Here is a 23,487-nt window from a genome sequence, read left to right as displayed (position 1 = left end):
GAAGAATGCAGAAGCTGTATTTACAGTACAACAACATTAAGAAGGTTGTGATAGCAAGAACAATATAACAAGCACTGAAAATGCAATAGGTCTCGCCTTTAATTAAGTTAAAGCCATTTGCTTTGCTAATGGTATTGTATAGCAATGCAAATGGCTTTAACTTTATAAAAGGCGAGACCTATTGCCTTTTTAATGCTTGTTTTCTCCCGCATTCCATCTTTTTAACAGCTACTGCAGAACAGAAAGGAACGTTTTTTTACTAAAAGCAGACCAGTAGAGTTAATTGAGGCACAATTAAATTAATCCGTTTGCCCAGGATCAAACAAATTAATCTAGCTGGGATTCAAATTCAGGTATTGCAGTTCTGACTTCTGCAATTTAGCCACTACATCACATCCCTTCCCCTCCTCATAATGCTCATCTTTCCCCAAAAGAATGGCTGATGCGAACTCACAGCTTTCGGCATTTGCACAAGTTGGGGACCCCTTCGAAATTCAACGAGGCAAAGATGAATCTGCTTTGTATTGTAAGTGCAAAATGCTTCTCTGCTGATATTCAAATGTGTGTTAATCTACCACTGTGACATTGCAATGGTTTAACAAAATGTCCACAAAGAACTCTGAACAGGTATAGTAATTAGAATTGTGGTATATTCCAGCAGCAAATGATAAAAGGAAGTTTTTTTTTTTTTACTTTGTGCTTCCTTATTTGGTTTGATATTTAGAAATTTCAGAGCTCTTACGCTTCCACGGACTGTACATTAGTAACACCTTAAGTTTACAATTTTTTGGGGCATTCTGGTGTTTGTGATCTAGTTTTACAATTATAAAATCAGGACTGCAACTACTAGAAAGGAGAGGTAAAAACCAGGACTCCTCACGCAGGGACCTTGGAAACCAGAGAGCTATGCTACTATTTACAGCTAGGTCTAGCAGTTTATTACCCGTTAAGTTTAAGGGCTTGTTGGTCCGGTAGGTATAATCTCTTATGTAAAGCTTGTCTTCCCGATCATTCTTGGCTGATATTTTCTTGATAACAAAAGTACCCGGCTTTATTCAGAGAAGTAGAATTCTGAAAAGAAAATCCATCAACTAAAATTCTGTAGGAATCCTTCAAACTAAGTGTTGAGTGATCTATTGTTGCATCTCAATGTTGTAATGATGTACCACATGGTCACTTCATTCTAGGGAGCCGAGCTGCTTATAGTGAATCTTTCAGACCATAATCAACAAAAGGAATGGTTCACTGTGATTTTACTAACCATGCATCTCCCACGAGCCACCAAATAACTAATATCGGTGGAAGAACCTTAGAAGATAGTACCTATGAATATGAATGACGTGACAATGCGACTTCTCACCAGGCATGTTAAATTGTATCAAAAACACTAATGAGAAGATGTGTTCCTTTCCTCAGTCATATCAACAAGGACAAGGAGGAATACGCTCCTTGACAGCTACTCAACAATTCGATGTCGGACTCGAAAAGTAAACTCAACTAGTCAATTTCCTTTCTGTGTCCAATTCCACCCAGCCCTTAAATTTCTTGCTTAGGTTGAGATGGAATCCAGTGAAGGGGTTTGGGGCGGTACTCTGTAGAACCCACTCATTTCCCTTACCACTCAAGTAAATATCTAAGCGAGGGATTGGCACCCTAGCATAGTGCCCAGAGATCTACCGATTGCAAGCAAGTCAGACAATTCTCAGTGAGTTCATGGAGGTACTAAAATCTGGAAAAAAAATACATTCTCAGTCCCTATGGTAATCAGACATAAAACTGATCTAATGGTTTCATATAACAAATTAGACTACTGTCCATTAAGCACTTTCCATTCCAAAACCTGTAAACAAAAAAAAAAGCGCTCAAATATGAGTTGTGTGTAAAATATGTACGGTTATCTTAAGAGTGGCTTCTTACATTGAACTATTTATTCTTTTTTAAATGTACAAATTAATTTAGATTTCAGGAACAGAGGAAGATCTGCACAGGAGATATGTTACAGGAGAACCACGGCACCAATTAGGATCCGTAAAACCAGTAGTGTAAACCGAGTGGGTTGGCACGATCAATACTTTGAGCTCCTCTTTCGTGCCCACTCTCGCTTTCAAGCTCTATTTTCTTTCTCGAGGGGAGAGGTTGGGATCGAATTAGGGAAGAGAAATGTTCACCCTTGCATCTTCTACAGCCAGGAGGGTGGCAAGTGGACGCAATAGAAAGGGAAAATAGTCATTAATTTAGCAGGATAATTAAAACTAGAAGAACTATAGCAAATACTTAATGGCTGGCCACCTACCCACTTAGTGACATTTAATTGCAAGTTACCACTTTCCAGCTTGCGAATGTGACCAACGGCAAATGTTTCTAAAACTGCATTACACTTTGGAGCTTTCTCCCTTCCAATGATCAGGTAAACAAATATTGCCCACTCACAGGCATTTCTGCGAAGCTCATGTTTACTGTGCATGGCTGCACATGGGACTCTCAGTTCACGCAACCACAGGCATCCAAGGCTTCCAGCTGCCCGTTTAGAGAAGGCAGAGGGCATTTTCCGTTAGTTCATTTGCCAGTTTCATGTCATACATATTACATTTGGGGAATTGACAACATTTCAAAATATGGACTTTGCATTGCAAAGACTAAATGAAATAGGCTGGGAATTTGCAGGTTACTTTTGCAATGGGCAACTGTTTGATGAGTGGGAAGTCAAGGGGTATTCATATTATATGGTGCAGACTTGTTATGACAGCAAAATGGTTGGGCACGAATGGTCACTGAATGAGGGGAAACAGAAGTATGTGGTGATAGGAGTAAAGAATGACTCTGATGGCCAGTCACTAGAAATCGCGAGGTAAGGGGAAATAAGGAGAAACTCTGTGGATGGTAAGAAGAGGTTGGTAATAGGCCACAATTCAAATTGTTTGGTGCCAAAAACTAAAGTCAATTAAATGCAAGATGCAGGAGCACCAGTCATTCAAATGCTGAATGAGTATTAAAAAAAGAAAAATTGAGGGCCACGGTAAACTCCAAAGATCAATGGGGGCAGAGGCGCCGACCATTCAAAAGTACAACATTTGTGATGCAAGGGTATGAAGAACTGAGCAATTAGCCTTAAAGCTGTAGCCTTCAATGGCCCTGATCATGACTTAACATTGATGCCATGCACACAATAAGTACTAGGAACTGTCGTTGATATAATACAATGGGCTTTGGTCAAATAGCCACAGGCCATATATCTTGTGAACCCTCGAAGTTAAATAACTCAAAATTGCAAGGGAAATCATCTTGCTTAGGGTGAATAATCTACCCCAAATCGCATGATGGAATGGAAAAGAAGGTTTGCCATAGTTCTATCGAGTTGGTTGTGGCTGAAATGTAATTGTCTTACTGGAAACAAGTTTGACAGTCTTAGTCCAGGACACACACTAACATGCTGCTCACCAAGGTTTAGTACAACATGATACATTTCCAGAAGAATGTTTGATTTCCGTAGGGGAACTTAATTACCCTTTTCATCTTTATATTATAATATCTGATACTGAGAAAAAGAAGTGCAAAAGAACTTCAGCCACTACTGATGATTATATGATCTTATTGGTACAGAGGATCTGTGCATTTATGTTCAGATGCACAACATTTCTAGGCGAACAACAAAACAGGGCAGAGAAACTTTGATTCCCTACACTGGTGCTGTAAAAAATATGCACGCATAAAAACGCATCAATGTAAAACCAAGAACAGTACTCTTACTGCTCTTTTGGGACGACCTTCAAATATGCAGTAGACAATGACTTAGCTACAGCAATGCACCAAGACAGGTGCTCCTTTTCTGCCCTAACAACGAACTGTCAAATGCTGCAGAACCAGTCATGTGTATAGCCTGGACAATGCTTCAGAGCGGATAAGCATCTTATAAGCAAACGCTCACTCTTTGTGGGAGTGCAAGGACACGGGCAACTACTTTCTGTGATAGTTGCTTAGTAAGGAAGATGAGGAAGGGTGTGTTCCATTAGTAGACCATGCATCTCCAACAAAGCATATAAAACCCAAAAAACGAAAACCAATATGCAAGTAGTTCAGCCCAATGCTAACCCTTCACACTTAACAAAAGATTAGTTATGAAGTTTTCTTTTGATCGCACTTTTACGGCGAACTTGGTTTTGTGATGTTAGGTAAGCTTCAGACAGCACCAAAGTCTGCTACTGAGCAGATAAGACAGTGATGACAAAAATGAGGTATTATTCAAGTGGTTAACTGTTACTACATGAATTTCGTTGGCTTGCTTGGCTCTATTCAGTCAAACTTTTTATGCATGGCTGGTGCCATCAGACGGTGTTAGAGGGGCTAACTCTAGTCGAGGAAACTACATGGAGTATACATATATAAATAGTGCTGTCAAGTGTAGAAAATGTTGTAGGCAATTTTTAAAGCTGAGAGCTGCTGTCATAACCTAGATCCATTTTTCAACTTGAGGGAAGACAGTATCGGTCCATAAGAAGTTACTTCAAATACTTGAGTTCTGATGACAATAACGATATGTGTGTGGCTTTAATTCCCCTGGTCAGAGTTGCAAAACACTGGGCAACACTAAGATCCCTGTACCAAAGATATAATGGAAAATAGGACTATGGAATATGGCTGGTCCGGGCTCCAAAAGGAGTAATTTGCAATGGTTAGATCACATATATAGGTACGACATCATCACTCTCCAAGAGGCATGGGCTATTAGCCTGTGCCATGTACAAGGCTATATGTTGTCTTTTACACCAGCCACTCCGGAGTTCTAACATAGGGCCAACGTTGGGCTATTACCTTGGATATCTACAACATTTCCTGGTCATTAGAGCGGATTTAGACTTTTGTCATTTCCAACTTTTTTGGCTGGAGTATTGAACTAGGAAGCTTTTGTTAATCAACTATTATAATAAATGTTTGGACACAAAGAACTGCAGCATCATCAAGGCCGTGAGTAGGGGGTTAGAGAAATTTGCCATCTATTCCGGGGAGTTTTCTTTACTTTATTAGGGTTGATGATTTGAACATTAATTGCTGTGACCAGGCAGCGGGCTGGCATGGCAATTTGTGATTTCAAGTGATACTCATGGTGAATCTTTAACGCACTTTAGCCACAATCCTTATGGGGATGCACTCAATGAGCTGGTTGTTAAATACCTATTCAACTTTGCTTTTGACTCAGTTGCCGATTCCCCTGTCCTAACACCAACATACACGGATAGGAAATGAGGCAACATCATCAACTTCCTTCTGTTCAGAGTATTTCTATGGTCTTTTTCTGGTTTCAAAGTTCAGGACAATGCACTTAGTGACCACAACTTACTTTCAAAATTCAAACTACCCATGACAATGTACAGGGCACCCTACACCTAGTTGCTACAAAAAACAAAGGTGTATTACGGAAATGGCAAAGAATAGACAAACAGAAGTTGTTAAGCAGCAATGTCACACACAATATGGAGGCACTCCTCATGTGTTTGAATGTAGACGGGAGCCCCACAGAGATTATACCAAGCCTCAACTCTTTGTGTAATTTGATTGGGGAGATGCTTAGCCTCCAGATTGTGAACTGCCCGCAGAAAGCTTCTAGGTGGCTCGATTCTAACTGCTCTTAAGCACTTGCAGCCTTGTTAAAATCTAAATCTATCAGAATGGTTCATCAAGATGTTGAACTTGTTGGGAAGTGTCGTAGGTCCTATAGATCAGCACTTCCGACTAGGAAAAGTGAGATCAGATCTGAGGACTGCAAGTTTTTGGAAGCGGCTAGTAACCTAAAGGATCTCCAGCTGGGTAGAATACTTTAAAGAGGTGTACGGAAATTCTGAGTTACCTAATTATCCTGGTGTCTCATTCGCAGATAATCCAATGGCACAGGCCACAGGAATGTCAACTGAAAAGCATGAAGATATAGCGGCTATAAATAGCTGCCCTGTAGGGAAGGCACCTAATAGGGTCCCTGCGGATTTATTTAAAGATGATGTTGATTTTCTGGCACTCCTGCTGACTAATCTTTTTAATGCCTACTGTCTGTAAAACAGGACCACCAAAATCCTGGTCACATTCTGTAATAGTGCCCATATCCAAGAAAGGAGATGGAAGTAACTCAAAATGTTATCACCCCAATTAATTGATCATTCAACAACAAAGATTATGTGCAGAGTAATATTAGTCTGTCTAGAGGTTTGGGGCCAGGAAAACAACATTGTGTTAGATTTGCAGTACGGGTTTCGGGCGGAGTTAGGTGCTGTTGAGCAGTGCCTGAAACTACAACTATTAATGAATAATTATACACTTGCTAAGCCAGGGAATGTTTATCTAGCTTTTATGGTTTAAAATTCGCCTTTGAAAATGTAAATCGTACTAAACTTTGGGGCATGATGACCGATATGGGAGTCGATGCCATGACTGTTAATTTTTTAAGGGAATTACACGAATGTCAGCTAGTGTGATGTATGGCTCGATGGGGGAAACTACTGATCCATTTAGGCTTTCCCAGGGTGTGTGACAGTGCTTTTTATATGCTTGGTCAGTTTTCCTCAAGAACAGATCGAGTGTACAATATATTGTTCAATACTGTATATAGCACACTCAGAAGCATAGTCTCTGTTCCTAATGTCGGAGCACATGGTATAGACCATAGTACTCCTTATATAAATAGGTGTTTTTTCTGGGGTTAAGATTAAATCGCAATACATTCTCTTCTCACTCATGGATCAGGAACTGAAGAATTGAGTGGGTTTCAATGTTTGCCTCCTGCTTGTGCCTTTGTTGTTCACGCGTCAGATTTGGAGTGGACTATGAAACAGCAGAACGGGTATGCCCACAGCATTATTATTCCAGTCCTTAGCTTCTATGGCATTCGTGTCTGGCGAGGATGCAGGCTTCAAGTCAAAGAACGGAAACTATGGGTCTGCGAGTTCCATGTAAAAAGCATCCTCTCTTATTGCAGCATTTGCAAACCTTGATGCAGTGCTGCATGGTGGCACAGTCTATATTAGATATGCATTTGAAAATTGTCTGCAACCATATCCTATACCCTTGCGGTCAACTCGCCCCGTTAGCCATTGACCACTCCAATCCAAAAACCAAATCGACATGTACCCTGAAAAAAAACTTGATGGCATGAAAACTTATAAAACTTACATTTAAAAAAAAAGGAATTATGCAGGCACACATTACCTTACTGTTCAAACTTCGGGACAATACAAATAATCAGTAAAGCCATGCCTCAGCAACATCAAGAACTCTCTGCAATCCTACAGTTGTGAAACACAATTCCGAGCATGTCAAAACATTTACTACAAGGCTATCTAATCACTGGCCCCATCACTCCATCGCATAAGTACTAAATAACTCCTGTTGCTCACGGGAAAAAAATGCAAAGAGGACGCTGCCATGTCCGGTTAGGAAATGACATTGCCCTCAAAGTGCAGTGTCAGAATTGCTAAACAGAGGAAACCAAACAAGGAGTTGTGCGACATAAACTGGGCCAGATCAGCAAGCTGACCAAGATAGGGAAGCACAATCAGGGACTTCCTGGACATGATGTCGGCAGTGGCGCCATCACCTTGCATAACAACTGCAGTTTACTGGTGACTTACAGACAGGGTGTGCATATCGTTCGTGCCACTAAAATGTTGCATTTCGATTAAGACTGCGGTTCTGTATTGCAATCTTTGACACATGAAACACAGAGACTTACTGGTGTGGTTACCCCTACAAATTTATCAGGCTTATTCAATTGTACTTTAGAGAGAAGGGATCGAAAAGTACCTTAGTAAGATATTTCGACTGTAAAGTACTCCTTGCAACAAGATGACTACTTCTGCACATTTTAAAATACAAAGCACGCACTGTGCAGGTGAATTGTGTGCACGTTTTTTTAAATCATTAAACACATTATTATGCAACAGTGTAGTATAAGACGAGTGTCCAATGTTGGGTCACGATGCCCATTTTCACTCCAGGCTTGCAGGACAATCTTGTATGCAAAGGAGGGGCACCTCACCCTACTTATGAGCTGCCCGAGAATTGTGATGCTGCCAGTAACTCGTTGCCAACACCATCATAATTCAGGTTTCGTAGGAATGCTGCACGTCTGACACTTCAACCCTAGGTTGCTTCATCTGCCACCTGGGGTTCACATTTGAGAGCAAATTAATTTGCTTATTACAAGTTGTCAAACGTGGCTCCTCTTGTTTTCTTCTGCTAAACACCCACACAAATGGGAAAATAATTATTCTATTGTCTACTGAACATGGATTCACAATGATCCAATCCACGGTGGGGCCATGGCTGGAATACTACAATTACCTGTATTTAGTCTTTCCAAAACATAGTATACACAAACTTCCGACTATCCAAATGATGGGAATTAGAGTTATGGTGACTCTGCCTCGAAGATAATCGGTCTAGAACCACCTTGATTACCTGCACTGGCTGCCTATCTAGAAAAGAGTTCAGTTTAAAGCTTTCACCATTTGTAACGAGATCGTTTATTGCCCGGCCCAAATTCATCAACAATCTTGTTCAGAGTCAAACCCCAGCTGGGAATTTGCGATCTTCATTTGCATGTCTTCTCACTTCTAAAATAAGAAGGATTGGGCGGGGAGGACATTGCCTTTCTTAGGGTCTTCTCTGGTGTGAATGCACTTCTGGACCTCCACAAATGATCCTTCTGTATTCAGGACAGGAAATTACTAAAACCGAACTGTAAAAATAAGCATTTAAGAGGGGCACCAGGACACTTTACTGGTAATCACGCACTTATAAACTTCCTAACATATATCTGTGATTTTCACTGATTTTTCCGACTGGAATCAGACGATGTCTACAGGCAAATTACCTGGGGAAAACATGCAGGAAGCAGCCTAGAAAATCTGATTTCCGCATTCCCAAAAAAGCAGAACACCCATCCATCCACTCTCCCCCAAAATAACCTAAAGCTAGGTATCAGTAATTTTGTTTTGGGGTCTAGTTCGGCAAAAGCCTTTGCTGCAATCTGCTTTAACATGCATTCCACTAGACACAAACTTGGTCATCATACACGTCACCAACTGACAATCAAGTGAAACATGTATAGTGGTGCTAGTATTAGCGATTAAAGTGTTTTCAAAACTACTCTCATTAACACCAGAAGTGACAAAATCTACCTTTCCTGCAAGGTTGGTGGGTTCCCTTTATAGCACAAAGAATGACGAAAGCCGTAGCTATTTGTGAGAGATTTAAGAAGCCATTAAGGCGTTGAGTTTCTTCACGGATGTGCCATACTAACATTAGTAAAAATAGCGTCAAGCTCAACCATATTATTAAGGGACACTATAATACGATCCCCAGAGTAAGAGTCACAATATGTGTAACCAGAGTTTAAAATGTACCAAATCTGGTCTGCACTTAATCCTTTCGCATGAACGGTTAGAGATAGTATTTGAAAAGGATGCTACTACATAAGGGGCCACATGTACGACCATTTCCTTTTGTGATTAGCAATTTGCACATTTTAGCGTCTCGCAATTTGAGAGTCACAAAAGGAAATGTACTGTGTCTCAGACACATTTTGCGATTTTAATGGGGGGGGGGGGGGGGTTGAAGAGGTCGCAAATGACCTGAGCTGGGAAGAGGATGTGGCCTACTGCCTACAGTGGTCGACCTTGAAGCTGGGGAATCATATACAACCATTTCCTTTTGCGTCTCGCAATTTGCACATTTTAGCGACTAGCAATTTGAAAATGTATCATCTCAGACACATTTTGCGATTCTTAATGGGGTCGCAAATTACCTGACCTGGGGAAGAGGATGTTGCCCAATGGCTAGAGTGGTCAAACTCGAAACTGGGGAACTAGGTTTGAGTCTCGGCAGGAATGCTCAACATCCTGTGATTCTGCCCCGAATTTCTGTTAGCGACTGCTAAAAAAAGTCATACATGTGGCCTACGGTTTGCTACAGTCCTTCAATTTTGGATTAACATGATTACTGCATGTTCATGATTCCAGTTAACTGACTAGGCTTGAAAAAAGCGACCTTTGCCGGAGTCTATTTTGGTCTCGTTACGTTCTATACCCGATGCTCAACCAATACACAGAGAAGATAAAACTTAAGAACAATCACATTTCTGAAGTTATGAAAGTAATTTTAATTGATGTAACTGGTGCCTCCAAGTTCAGGTTTTCCACAATGTGTCAGGTTATATGACGTGGACATGGCATAACCAGAACTACTGCCGTAAACAAATGTATGCACCTGCACTTTCTTAAGGTGGCTTTCCATTCATGTCATTAGTTTCTCATCTTTAATATGCATCGGTATTGGAAATTCTACCTTCGGGAGGGAGGGCACCAAATGGCATGACAATCGCCTTAGAGTTTTAAATAATCCACTAGCTGACGCAACACTTTCCTGCACTTTAAACGTATCATGTGGTCCTTTACCTGTGCCATCAAATATGCAAACATCATTACTAACTCCACTATGAATTTACACTTATAGTGTGTACACTATGTGTAGTGTAACGAGTTATCAAGATCTATTACAAATGTGTGCACATGCCGCTTTCTGCAAATACCTACGCAAAAATACTTTCGAATTGCCATTCAGTGGACTAACTGGAATCTTTTCAAAACCTTCATATTACAACACCAACATTAAGCAGGATTTTGTTTTATTTATGTTAACTTTGTTTTAGAGAGTCAGAACTATCGCCTTCAGCATACTATGTGCAAAAGAGCACACAGAAACATTTTGGCGAGTTGGGTAATAGGTCGGAATCTGAATCACATGACTCCAAGAGAGTTAAACAGGTTTGGGTTTAGTGAGTCAAAGGTTTATATGTAGGAGACATGGCACAAACAGGAGAAACGTGTTATTCATGCCTGCACTACTTTAAGCCATGAAAACTTCAGTTACCAGCAGATATTATTCTATGAATGTTTGAGGGTCAAGTTATTAACTAGTAGATTCGCTCTGTCTAAACATTACAGATAATTTTTATAAAATGGGGGTTATTTGTACCCAAAAATGTATGTCATTCGAAAGTACAACAAGAAGTTACAAATCTGGTAGTTGTGGCGCTAAGAGACATTTATACATGCATACGGGAGAGGCCTGTGCTACTCAGGAAGAATACTGTTACTTGCTGATCTTCAACCCTTTCCAGATACACACCAAGGCATCACCACTACCAGCGATGAAAACAGGTATACACACAGGCACACACAAAAGAAGTTTAACAGGCCGGAGACGACCAAGCACTGGGTCAGAGTAAAGTTGCAGAAGGTAACAAGCATTGGCACAGTCAATAGGTCTCGCCTTTGGGACCTTATAAGTGTTTAGCCATGCAACAGTTGATGTTGTTGCACCAAGGATATTGTGCTGGATAACTAAATACTTATAAGATCCCAAAGACGAGACCTGTTGGCTATGCCAATGCTTGTTCATTAAAGCAATCGAGTGGCCAACATCGTGAAACAAGTACTGAGTGTAATGTAGGGCAGCAATGAAAGAGGAAGAAGGCGAGGCTGTTAAAAGAAATATTATTGTCAGCATATTGGTTTGTGCCTCGCCCCCACCCTGTCTGTCCAGTAAGGACAAGTAGGGTTCAGCCCGGTTTGCCTCCACCAGATCACCCTCCCCCCCCCCCCCCCCCCACTCAGTAGCTGGTGGTCAACACAAGTTAGGCAGCGCCTGGCCGGATGTTGATGGAATCCAGTTGGCACAAATGGATTTCTTCAGAGCATGCCTTTTAGATCCCAGTTGCAGGCTCGTATTGTAGGACGTGACCCATGGGCAGACAGCATTTCGAGTAACAGCGGTCAGTCGAAGCTGAGAGGGTCATACAATGGGTCGATGGAACCTGACAGTGATTGATGCTCCGGTTTGCAGTCAGAGGCCACTAAACCAATTAATGACGCTCTCTTCCGTAGCTGTAAATTCATTTTTAAACAAGCATTGGCATAGTCAGTAGGTCTCGCCTTTGGGACCTTATAAGTGTTTAGCTATGCAACAGTTGATGTTGTTGCACCAAGGATATTGTGCTGCATAACTAAATACTTATAAGGTCCCAAAAGCGAGACCTATTGGCTATGCCAATGCTTGTTATGGTAATGGTTGAGTAACTGGGGTAGGTTTGGTTATTGAATTTGAGTGGGTGCCAACTCCCTGATCCCCGTGCTCTCTCTAAAGTGGCACTGCGTCACTTTTTGAGGGGGGCCTTCTTCTCATTGGTCCCTCTCCCCTTTCTGCACTCGCTGGCAGGTTGGCACCCCTTCAATTGCTGCATGTGTGATTACATTTGCAGGCCAACCTCCATTTGCACTCTCCTTACTCAAACTTCTAGCAGGTCGCGGCTGTGACCTTGCATGTCTGCTCCCTGAATACTGTTTGCCTTTGCTGCTCTGTTGGTGACACTCTGTCCTCCGCTTCTCCCCGTACGCCTGAAAGAACTGCTCATGTGAATTTTGGTGGCAACAATGTTGAGGACCGCTCATCAAGTTTGCATTTTTAGCCATGTTCCTGGCCATGCCCCCTTCACCTCATTGGAGTTTTTGAATGCACACCACACCAGTGTTTGACTTGCTTACATTTCGCACCTCCTGGCTAGGTAACCCCTTTGTTTCTGTCCACAGGGTGTAGCCGCTGTCCCTCTAGGGTTGGATACCGCCTCTTGGTCCAGCAGGAATTTTCCCTATTTGCTACAGATTTCACCTCAGTTCTGCACTGCAAGACGTTAAGTAAATTTGAGCCCACAAGAGATGATGTTGTGAGCAGGGGAAGGGGTACTTATGAAGTTGGGAAAGTAGAAGATTGGGGAAATAAAAGGGAGGAAGAGTAGTATTCTGAAGACTAAACAACAGTTTGGGGTACTTCAATCTATCTAGGCATTTGCGTACCTGTCTGTTATACTAAAAATCAGCCAACTACCCACCAGTTACAAAACAGAGGCGAGGGTGGGGCAGTCAGACAGCTGCATTCTTGGCACCACTATCACTCCTGCCATCTGCCCACAAAGCCCAATAAATAAGACTTATATAGCAGTATTCTCCACAAAATGTTTACATGGCCTATTGGGAAGATGGTGCGAGGGTCATCCCAGAGCTGGTGGAAGTTCCCAATTTGGCCCTCACCAAGGTTCAGGTATCCCCCATAATTTCCCAAGCCTGCTGCACATGGTTGCTTCACCAGTAGATCATTTCCACGGATGCCTTGAAACCTGGTATGGGGGGGATGTGGGGGGTAGGAGGAGAATAGAAATTGCTATTGCGACTCCACCAACCCAAGGATCACGGGGAATCCTTAAGATTACCTTTCTTGGGGTGTGCATGAAAACAAAATTTTACATTATTCTCTTGCTGATACAGTGGGAATGTGCAGTTTTAGCAAAGTAATCTACTGGATTCTCATTCTACCTGAGGGGGGGGGGGTGTACTTGCACAACGAGGACAGGGTAATCCTAAGGATACATAAGGTTCCTTGAAACCAGTGCCTGGTGGAATCCTGGGAATATCCTATTGCCCAAAGGGCCCGGAGATTCTTGCAAGGTACCTTTTCTGCCAAGTGGCCTTCAGGGCAGCTAAACAGAAAAAACATCTTAGAATTTCATGCGGATACCTACCACTATTGAAAATGCTACTGGGAACCATGCTATGGCTGCGTACACTTGGATGTGTACATTCTTATTCTTTAGACAGGCATCATCAGCTAGGCAACCTGCATCCTAAACTCTGTGCACCCTGATGCTGAGATGCAACCTATTAGAACCCAGTGCAGATGCTAGATTAGACTGATGAGAGTGGGTGAAGTCCATGCCTGATCCATCTGTTCTTCACAGCTGAGTTTGAGGTCCATGTTTCGTGTGTTTTGCGCCACTGTCAAATTGCACAATGAGGTTATGGGAATTCCAGGGCCTATGTGCCGTGACTCGTCACTAGCGAGCTTCCCAACTCCTCCCAGGCAGATTTCCTCTCGCTGTGGCTACAAAGGGTTAACATATTTCCAGTTATGTCATGTAGCATCTAGGCAATATTGAAAAACAAACATCTGGAAATAATACTTTCTTAATAGCTCTCCCAGTCTGAGGGGGAGAGTCGGCTTAAATTATTCAAGAAAGAGAATTTATAGTAAGGAAAAAAATGAAGCAGGGAGGCCAAAGTGAGAGAGAGGGGACGGACCCAGTGGTGGGACGTGGAATTATAAAGAATAAATGGCGGTCTTGAAAACATAAGGGGAAGACGAACAAGAAACGCGAGTGGTGCGTGCGCGAAAAGTGACAGTAGGCTGCGCGCGCAAGTGAAAGTGATCAGGAAAAAAAAGAAGCAGGGAGGCCAAAGTGAGAGGGAGGGAGCGGACACAGTGGTGGGACGTGGAATTATAAAGAATAAATGGCGGTCTGGAAAACATAAGGGGAAGACGAACAAGAAAACGCGAGTGGTGCGCGAAAAGTGAAAGTAGGCTGCGCGCGCAAGTGAAAGGGATCGCGGCTGCACAAATTGCAAAGCTGCGCGCGTGCACGCTCGCGTGAATGCAAGCGCTAGGCCAGCCAGCAGCACTTTGAAAACTCACCTACTAAAGTCTCTCCAAGCAGCGCATGCACGCTGACTCAGCGAGAACTATAAATCAAGTAATAAAAACGCATTGCTGAGAAAGTAAGTAATGAAAACCCATTTAGAGAAAAAAGCAAGAGAATAGAAATACAGCTTTTTTGGAGAATAATAGAAAAATAAACTAATCAGTTAAACAGTAAAAAAAAAAAAAAAAACGGACCGTTTTAAAAAAGAAAACCAAACTGTGGACCACATAGAGAATGTCATCTAGAAGACGTATTTTAAAATTGAAGTGAAAAACGAAGTAAGGATACAGGGGTATGTGGAGGCTGGGTAGGGAAAGGGTTAAGAGGCTAAATGGGATAGGGAAAGGGCCCCCCTGGGAAAAAAAGAACAGGGAATGGGCAATACACTAATTTTACAAATGGGTGAAAGCTGTTCGGGAATACACCCACTTCCCTCCCCACCCCCAAAAAGGAGGTAAAAAGGAGGGAAGAAGGAGAAGAAACGTGGGAGGGATAAAAAATAAAAAGCAGCTTTCCTCATGCTTTTAGAATTGTGAGCTGAAATTCGAAGTATTGACTTCGGCACTGTTTGTTTTCCAAAAGCTTTAGCACGCCATACTGAAACGGTATTTTTTATGCAACATTATGGTTGTACCATTCAAAGATGGCATCACAGTGCGCTGGACACCACATAACCTCAGTAAGACCTGTTATAGCTCTTACACATGGTGCAGCTTGATGTGCATTATGAAAAAGAAGCTATTACTACATATTTACGTGAGCCATGAACCTGTTTAGCGATCAAAGCCCACTCCGAGTGAGAAGAGAATTACTGATAACCCTCAAAATTGTGCTGTGTTTTTAAATGCATGGCTGGCACTGCAATCGTGTGTTTGCTGGCCCAGGAGTGGTGCGTGTGTGCGCAGTCTGCTCTTTTTGGAAGCACATACTCGTGCTTGTGGCGCGCTCACTGCTCGCTCCCGCAAGGTGGATGCCGCCACAAGCACGAGTATGTGCTTCCAAAAAGAGCAGAGCGACGGCTGAAGGTCCTATTATGCAGCGCATGCGCACTGCGTAGGCGAGACGTAAAAAGCATGCAGCCACGAAAAGCCATGAAATAAAAATACGGAAGAGAATAAGAAAGTCGACTGAAAACAAGAGGTGGAAAGCGGTTGGAATTGGTAGATATTAAGGACAAATCAAAAACACTAATTTCTTGCGTTTAAAATTACAAATCGGGTGAAAATATAAAACGCCCTACGTAGCCAAAAACGTAACCAGGCTCTCAAATCCCCGGGAAGAGCACTTCAGCCACAAAAAAGAGCCACCTACTTTTAAACTGTTTAGATGGCTCTACTATTTCAGAAATGCTAAATTGCCATCATTTAGCTGCGAGAAATAAATACGTGGAACAGAAGGTGAAATAATTTGCCGTAACAAAATGTTAGTCTCTGTACACTAAGTCGGAGTAGCGTTTAAAGATTGTCTAAGATGACAATTCAACGCAATGAGAACTAAATTATTCTTAAATCTATAAAATACATTGATGAAGACAATTACTGGCGGGTCGTACCAAGATTGGAGTTGTGACCCAATAATCAAAATAATATAGCACATAGCTGTGACATTTTGAGGGTGAGATGAGTGCATAACAAGCATTTGCAAAGCATCAGGTCTCACCTTTTGATTTGCCAATACCTTTCAGCCAGGCTGTACATGATCCACCGATGCTGAGCAGCATGGCTATTAGGAAAAGAAAAGGTTGGGGGGGGGGGGGGTGCTATTGCATCATTCTGTAAGCATGAGCATCACTCGTGCATGCTTACAAAATGAAGTTACTACTTTTTTTCTTTTTATTGATCGATCCAACTCAGATCAGCAAATTAAAAACAAACAAAAAAAAAGAAAAAAGTAGAATGGGGAGTGTGGAGAAGCATAGAGGCAAGAAAGCAAAGCGGGGCAGGAAATGGGTAAGAGAATCACAGAGGGCATGAGGGGAGTACCACACTGGCTACAGAGAGCAGCACAGAGAGGGGAAGAGAAGCACACTAAGAAGACAGCTGGAAAACACATGCACAGGTGTGGAGTGCTTAAAAGAAAAAAAAGTGCCTGAAAAATTGAGTAGTACAAGTACAAAGTAAGTATAAGAATGCAGTAATTAATCCACGGTCCAGGCGAGTTGACAAACACAAGAGGAGGAAGGAAAGACCATACACTAACGAATAATCAAGCAAGCAACTGAAAGTGACAATGAAGCTAACCAATAGAAAGCAATGGATGGGCTATAAGCCCACTGCAAAATAACAATACATCACACAACAGACAGCACATGCACTGTCTAATACACAGGACAGAAAAATGATGACCTTCTCGAGTCAATGAGTAGAGTAGTGGAAGTTCAGGCCAACTGACAACACGGGAATAAGACCGTTTCATCTATTAGAATTACACACACACAATTTGAGGTGGTGTCAGTTGCCTGACAAACTAGCAGAAAGTTTAAAAAAAAGCAAGGGACAGATAGAATAAGGAAAGTACGAAGAACCAAGAAAGGTGTCAAACTAAAATATTTGGACAACAACTGTCACAATATACATCATAAAGTATGTCCTTTTGAACATAGATGAAGATGACTTCTGCCTCCTGATATTGCTTGACCTCTCTGCTTCCTTCAACACAGTCTACCACATCAACCTCATTCACTGCTGAATGAGATTCACTGACAATGTCCTTCACTGGTTCTCTTCCGATTTTTTCAACCAACATCAGTTTGTTCACATGAGCATATCCAGGTCACAAAAAATGCCCATCATCCATAGAGTCTTGCAGGTCTCCATACTTTCTCCTGTCAACTTGAACCTACACATGGAGCTGCTTGGTGTTCTACTCACAGGTAACAGATATCAATATTCACCAATATGCTGGTGATGCACAACTCTCTTTGAAAGTCCCCTATGCTTCAGATATCCAACATCTCAAACAGTGCTTCTGCATCTTCCTGATCTGAATATCCTGTGGCTGCCAGAAGGTCAACCCAATCAAGATAAAATTCCTGTTATTTGCCAAGAACAATGGACCTCATAGAGTACAAACCTAAATCAATGACATGAACCTTGATTACGCCAAACCCCAACTTTCACTGAAAGCCAAGTCATTTGCATTCGCTCTGGACACAAACCCAACCCTCAAGGAACACACTGTCAAAAAGCATAGACAGCCTGCATCCAGCTCTCTCTTCTAATGAAATGTAAACCATTTCTTCCAGAAAATGACTTCAGAATTGCTGGTTAAGTCCTCAAACTCTTGCATGTGGATAAAGGGGAATGTCTTACTCGATGTCCTCCCAGTCAGCATGCTGGCGCCTCTAACAGCTGTCCATCATGCTGCAGCACGTCTCATCCAGGGCCTGAAGAAATATGATCTCATCACCCCAGTCCTGATGGAACGCTATTGGCTTTCCTTGTTGGCCCACACAATCTTCAAACCAAGCTGCATCATTTACAAAGCTGTCACAACCAGCACCCTCACTTACCTTGCAAACAAGCCCACTACCTCTGGTGCAAGACTTCTGGAGGTCAACATATAAAAGAAAGATATGAGATGAAAATATAGATGTCTGTGAATTAGATGATATTCAAGGAGATTAAAAAGTGTACAGGTATATATACAAATCCACCATGCCCTGGCCTCAGTTGTGACCAGTGGAGAGGCTATACCAGAGTCATCCCCATTGGAGGACCGCCTCCTAACGGATCCCTTGACACATAAGGCCATTTCACTCGCTGGTGCGCCTCCGGCAGCTGTGGGAGTCAGACCTGGGGTACCTAGAGGACGATTGGCAAGAAGCCCTCTCCTCTCCCAAAGAGGTTGCAATTCCAATGCGATTACGATTGATTAACTTAAGACCCTACACAGAGTTTATTTAGCAGCCCACACACTGGTCAAAATGGGGCGTCATTCGGACCCTGGATGTCTTAGAGGGTGCACGGCTGAGGGTACCTTCTTCCATACAATCTGGGAGTGTCCAGCCCTTCAGCCATATTGGGGGAGGATTGTCACTACACTTACCCATATTGGGGGAGGATTGTCACTACACTTACCAAGGTGTGCGAGAAGAACATTATTCACTTCCCGAAATTATGTTTGCTAAATGTGTGGCAAGCCACTGATCTGACACACACTGAGCGCACATGGGCGTCACTGGGGTTTGCTCTCGCCAAGAGGAATATTGCTAAACTGTGGGGGGGACCAGGGATATACCTACATATCGAAAATGGGCCAATGCTATGGATACTGTGATGATTGCAGAAAAGGATGTCTTTAAACGTAGGGGCTGCCCCAAAAAGCAGGACCATAAATGGAATGTCTCCCATGGTGAATTATGCGTTTGTCCAACTGTCGAATTACGCTGGACTAATTTGGACACTGATCCCTTTCCTCCCGAGTAATACGTACTGCAGTAACCCATGTGTCTTATTGTATACACTCCCTTTGGTAATGAATGTTGAAAACTATGTGGCCTCACGGCCTACCACTGTACTATTGCGACGTTCAATAAAATAAAAAGAGGTTATAAAATAAAAAGATGTTAAAAAAAAAAAAAAAAAGGGAAGACAGGTGACACGAGAGTACAGTTATGTAATGAAAGTAAGCAATGGAGTATCTTCTTTATGTGAGTGGAGACTGGTGTCCTTATTCATGGCACCTGCCTTAGCCTTCTCCCATGCAGGTTGATTATTACCTCACAGAATATAATATGCTGAAGTGTAGGTGATGAGGGTGGGGCTTGGGCGCCATGGACAATGTTCACAGATCCTCTTGTACAGTTCCAGGAGTTGTGGGCCTACATACTGGTATCAGGAGATATGCTCACAGTAATAATGGCTTGCTCTATAGTTCTCGAGTGGCTAGGTCAAAAGTGAATAATTGGAGCAGAATCAGGGCTGAAACCAATCAAAGGATTTCATGCACAAATCGATAGGATCAAGGCAACGTATTCTTTCTGAGTAAAATTGTCAATTCATTTGTGAAGGGAAGGGTAGGCTTTGTTGCATCATGGGTACAAAGAATTTACATCAGTAGTTCTTAACCCATGGTCCGAGGAACCTAGGGGTCTGTGACGCCCACGCTTAGAAAAATAAATATTACCAGATTAATAAAGTGTATATAAGCAAACAAACAAAATGTAAAATTGAAAATGTTACAATGTTCTGTAAATGTGCAGGAACTTGAAATTGGAGGCTAATAATTAAGTTGGTGTCCTAAGATTGATTTTTGAGAGCTGTGCAAGCACATCAAACAGAATAGGATGGACAGTGGGTAGCCCCAACTGAATTTAGAAAAGCCACAATGTTCCCTTTAATCCCTGTAAATAAAATTTAGACATGTTCATATTTGTTTGTGATTCAAATAAAATATTTCATAATTTGTGTATTTGTTTGATGAATGCTTGTTTCTGAATTTGTGTGTAATGTTTTATGGTTCAAATCATTGAGGCCAGGTTCCCCGGCTTCAAGTAATGACTCAGTGGGTGTCCCCCGATTGCAATAATGATTCAGTGGGGGTCTACTGGATCCAATAATGATTCAGTGGGGGTTCACAGAAGTTAAAACCTTAAGAACCACTGCTGTACATCATTCATGAAATGGCAGCAGTGTGGTAAACCCTAATCTACGGTGCCATGTTGGACAAGAAGGATCAGGTCCTTTGGGGGCCCAAGAGCTGACAGCAGGCACCAATCCTAGTTGCGATATTGGAATGCAAACACCCTCAAACTCTTGATGTCGTGGAGTCCATCGGCAAGAAATATACGTTAGAGGGCCCCTGAACAGCTAGATAATAGGGGAGGAGGGCAGGGGAAAAGAGTCCATCGGCACCAGGCGTGAAGTTGCAGGAGATGGAGCATAGTTGGTGGACTTGAAGCTCACGGGTCACCATTAAGTGATTAAAGTGTAATGAGTTACCAAGAGCTACCAAACCCAAGGGAGAGTTACAGGGCAATAAGGGCTAAACCTCCCTTCCAAATAGGATGTTCTCTTTCAACACAAACAGAAACCCACAGCCACTATTTCACATCTCTGTAGACTCAGGTTGGGGTCACTGGCATCAGTAAACGCATAGGTGAAACAGCGAGGGGAATTATGGAACATTATTCCCGACATCTGTTGCTTTGTTGTTTTCACCATTTACAGTGCACTACACAGTGAACGTGTAGTACATTTCTGTGTCACGAAAGATTATCAGGACTCATGAAAGGTTGAAGTGCCCCTGGCTGACTAAGATGAGTAGAGGGAATGTATTTACCCAGCTAGTGCAACTGAACCACTAGCTAATGCGAGAGTGTAAATGAACTTATTATGGCTTAGTATGTCTTTCTACTGTTGAGCACGAACCCATCTTTGGGAGAGTCGAACCCATCTTTGGGAGAGTGGTGTGGTAATATTTCCTATTATTTCACCCTGATGTGACAGGGGATACGGTGAAGAAACTATCGGCATAGCATCTAAAGTATGTCTTTTATTGAAACATAAGAACGATGTATATTTCTTCCCCACAATACAGAACGGAGAACGCCCTCACTATCAGAAGAGCTTATGGAGCAAGTAGTGCGCTTACTCGTGTGAATGTAATATCAAGCTATCCTTAAATCCACATGCAAAAGTGACACCCAAAAGAACAGTACAGTGGCCATAGTGAGAAAACCGGTCACCTGTGTGCAAAGCCGGCGCCGTAGTTAGGGTTTCGCATTTAGTCCTATACACGGGGCACTGCTATTGCTTCTTGACAACGGAGTCTGCTACTTCGGGTTAGGAAGGCAAATAAACTGTGGTGCCACTAGCACCTTAGTGTAGCCTAGATGAACTGTGGTGCCACTAGCACCTTAATGTAGCATATCTCTGTAGATAGATGGTGCCATGAGGATTCAGTGTTGATGAGAAAGCTATCTGTTTTGAGTCTGTTTAGTTGCGGTTTTCCACTAGGAACTGTTCAAGACCTTTTAGGAGGACAGGGTGATACGGTGGTCTCCGTGCCAGATATGGAGTACTTTTTTACATATTCCATTGGGATCTTTGGGTGGATCGATAACAGGAGGCTATGGAAGGGGTTTCTGAAGAGTGAGGTGATGGGGGCGGAGGGAGGGTAGTTGTGGATCCGGTAATTCGGGTTAATAGAAGATCTAAGGGAGCATCGGTTCTCTGTTTCAAACGAGAAGACTTGGGTCACGGCCGGAAGGAAATCTAAACTACGGGCAAAATGTCAAAGGCTGGACAAGTTGTACAGCTTACACTTACCTTTTGCTCCGCAGTCGGCACACGTCCGATTTTCTTCTTCCTGAAGTAGGGTGCTGAGAAGAGCCTGGTAACGCTCCACGTCCCGCACGCATTTTCCAGTCATGGCTGTACAAATAGGACACTGCTGCCTCCAGTCACGAGTGTCCTTTCACCACGTTACGTCTTTAAACTGGTGCCTTCCGACGAACTGCGCCTAAAGTCCTCCCGGTGCTCTTGTCCTCAAACGATAAAGGATTGAGCTCCACTCCAGCAGCTGACACCTCTACTTCCTGCATCCGGGTCCCGTTCCCCTCTGCTCACTGACTGCGGGAAGGCAGGTACCGCTTCCGTCCTCGAGACAGGGACATTGACGTCACGAAATACGCACCCACCACGGACAGCCAATAAGAAAAGAGCAGAGCTGAGTTTAAGAAACCACAAGTAACATTGATGCTGAGTACGCGCATCACTCTACGTCCATGCACGTAACCGCGTCCTCTAAGGCAGCCAAGTTGGGGTCAGGCAGGCTTCTCGCATCTCATATTAGGGAACAAATCTTTCCTACTGATATTCAGCATACTACTATTAATATGACGTAGTTGCCTGTCCTTAAGATGAACGTAAGTAGTGCGCGTTCGAAGCCCGTGGGAGGTATCGACATTGAAAATCATGAATGAAACGCGTAATATAGGGGGGAGGACCGGAAGTTGTTCTTAAAGAGCCGGGAGTATCTATTACACAACACCAGCATTGAAACGTTTATGATCAACTAGTAATAGGAGGAATATGAATACTATCTATGCACATTGAAAATAGCTGCAAACGTTTATAACTGCTTATGTGTTAAAGTTTCATAATTTCAGTGTAATTATAAATGACATTCAACAACTACGAGTGACACTCTAACGAGCAAAATTCAAGCAATGAAGACGGGGAAAGATATACATTTCTGAAATTACACCTATTTGAGCAACGAAGAACTCTAAAAAGATCTTAAAACTGCTGCAATGCACCAGAAATAGGGCAATAACCGACATGACACACAGTCCACAGTTTCCAAGTTTTCAAATTGCTTGTGTGAAATTTTTATGGTTTCAGTGCACTTAGGAGTGATATTAAGCTGCCAAACGTGTGACAGAGTGGCACTTCCTCGTGGGTAAAACTAAGCAATGAACTGCACAGACAGATATAAGTATCAGAAATGATACTTGTGAGCATTGAGAAGCCCTATAAATATCTTAAAACTGCTGCAAGAGCACCGAAATAAGAAGGTTATCACATGCTTTACAATGAGCACTACATTTCTGTGGGAACCTATCTCAGACTGTGTAATACATATATAAAACAATGTGGATATTCCATAGTGCTTTCAATTGCAGGTTGCAACCTCTTAGCACTATAATAGAGCGGTCACTATTCACCACTGCTCCAACCAGTTTTCTACGGTGTAGGCTATTGTCATTTGTTGGAATGCTGAAACTAATGTTTTTTTGACAACGCACCATAATGAAGCCTACGGACAATCCTCGTTTAAAGAAAGCCAAATTATTTGTTAAAATGCGGTCTACTCCAAACACCAGATGGACTCAGGTAGGAGAACAGCAATTCTTTATTCAATTAAGTTGTCCTGCATGGAAAGCGAAGCTCTCCCTTGGCCAGCCAGTT

General features: G+C 42.5%; 1 protein-coding gene across 1 annotated transcript in view; it reads right to left on the bottom strand.

Moving 5' to 3' along the window:
* Nucleotides 1-22,175, bottom strand: part of SMAP2 (small ArfGAP2) — a 152,980-nt gene extending 130,805 nt beyond the window's left edge. Inside the window, exon 1 of the mRNA XM_085648026.1 lies at nt 21,844-22,175. Coding sequence (XP_085504152.1) covers nt 21,844-21,946 — 103 coding nt within the window. The 5' untranslated portion in view covers nt 21,947-22,175. The remainder of the gene's footprint in view (nt 1-21,843) is intronic.
* Between the last annotated feature and the right edge of the window lie 1,312 nt (nt 22,176-23,487).

The sequence above is a fragment of the Triturus cristatus genome, chromosome 3_2, assembly GCF_964204655.1.
Source record: "Triturus cristatus chromosome 3_2, aTriCri1.1, whole genome shotgun sequence".
Classification (NCBI taxonomy): domain Eukaryota; kingdom Metazoa; phylum Chordata; class Amphibia; order Caudata; family Salamandridae; genus Triturus; species Triturus cristatus.
This window is presented reverse-complemented; position numbering and strand designations above follow the sequence as displayed.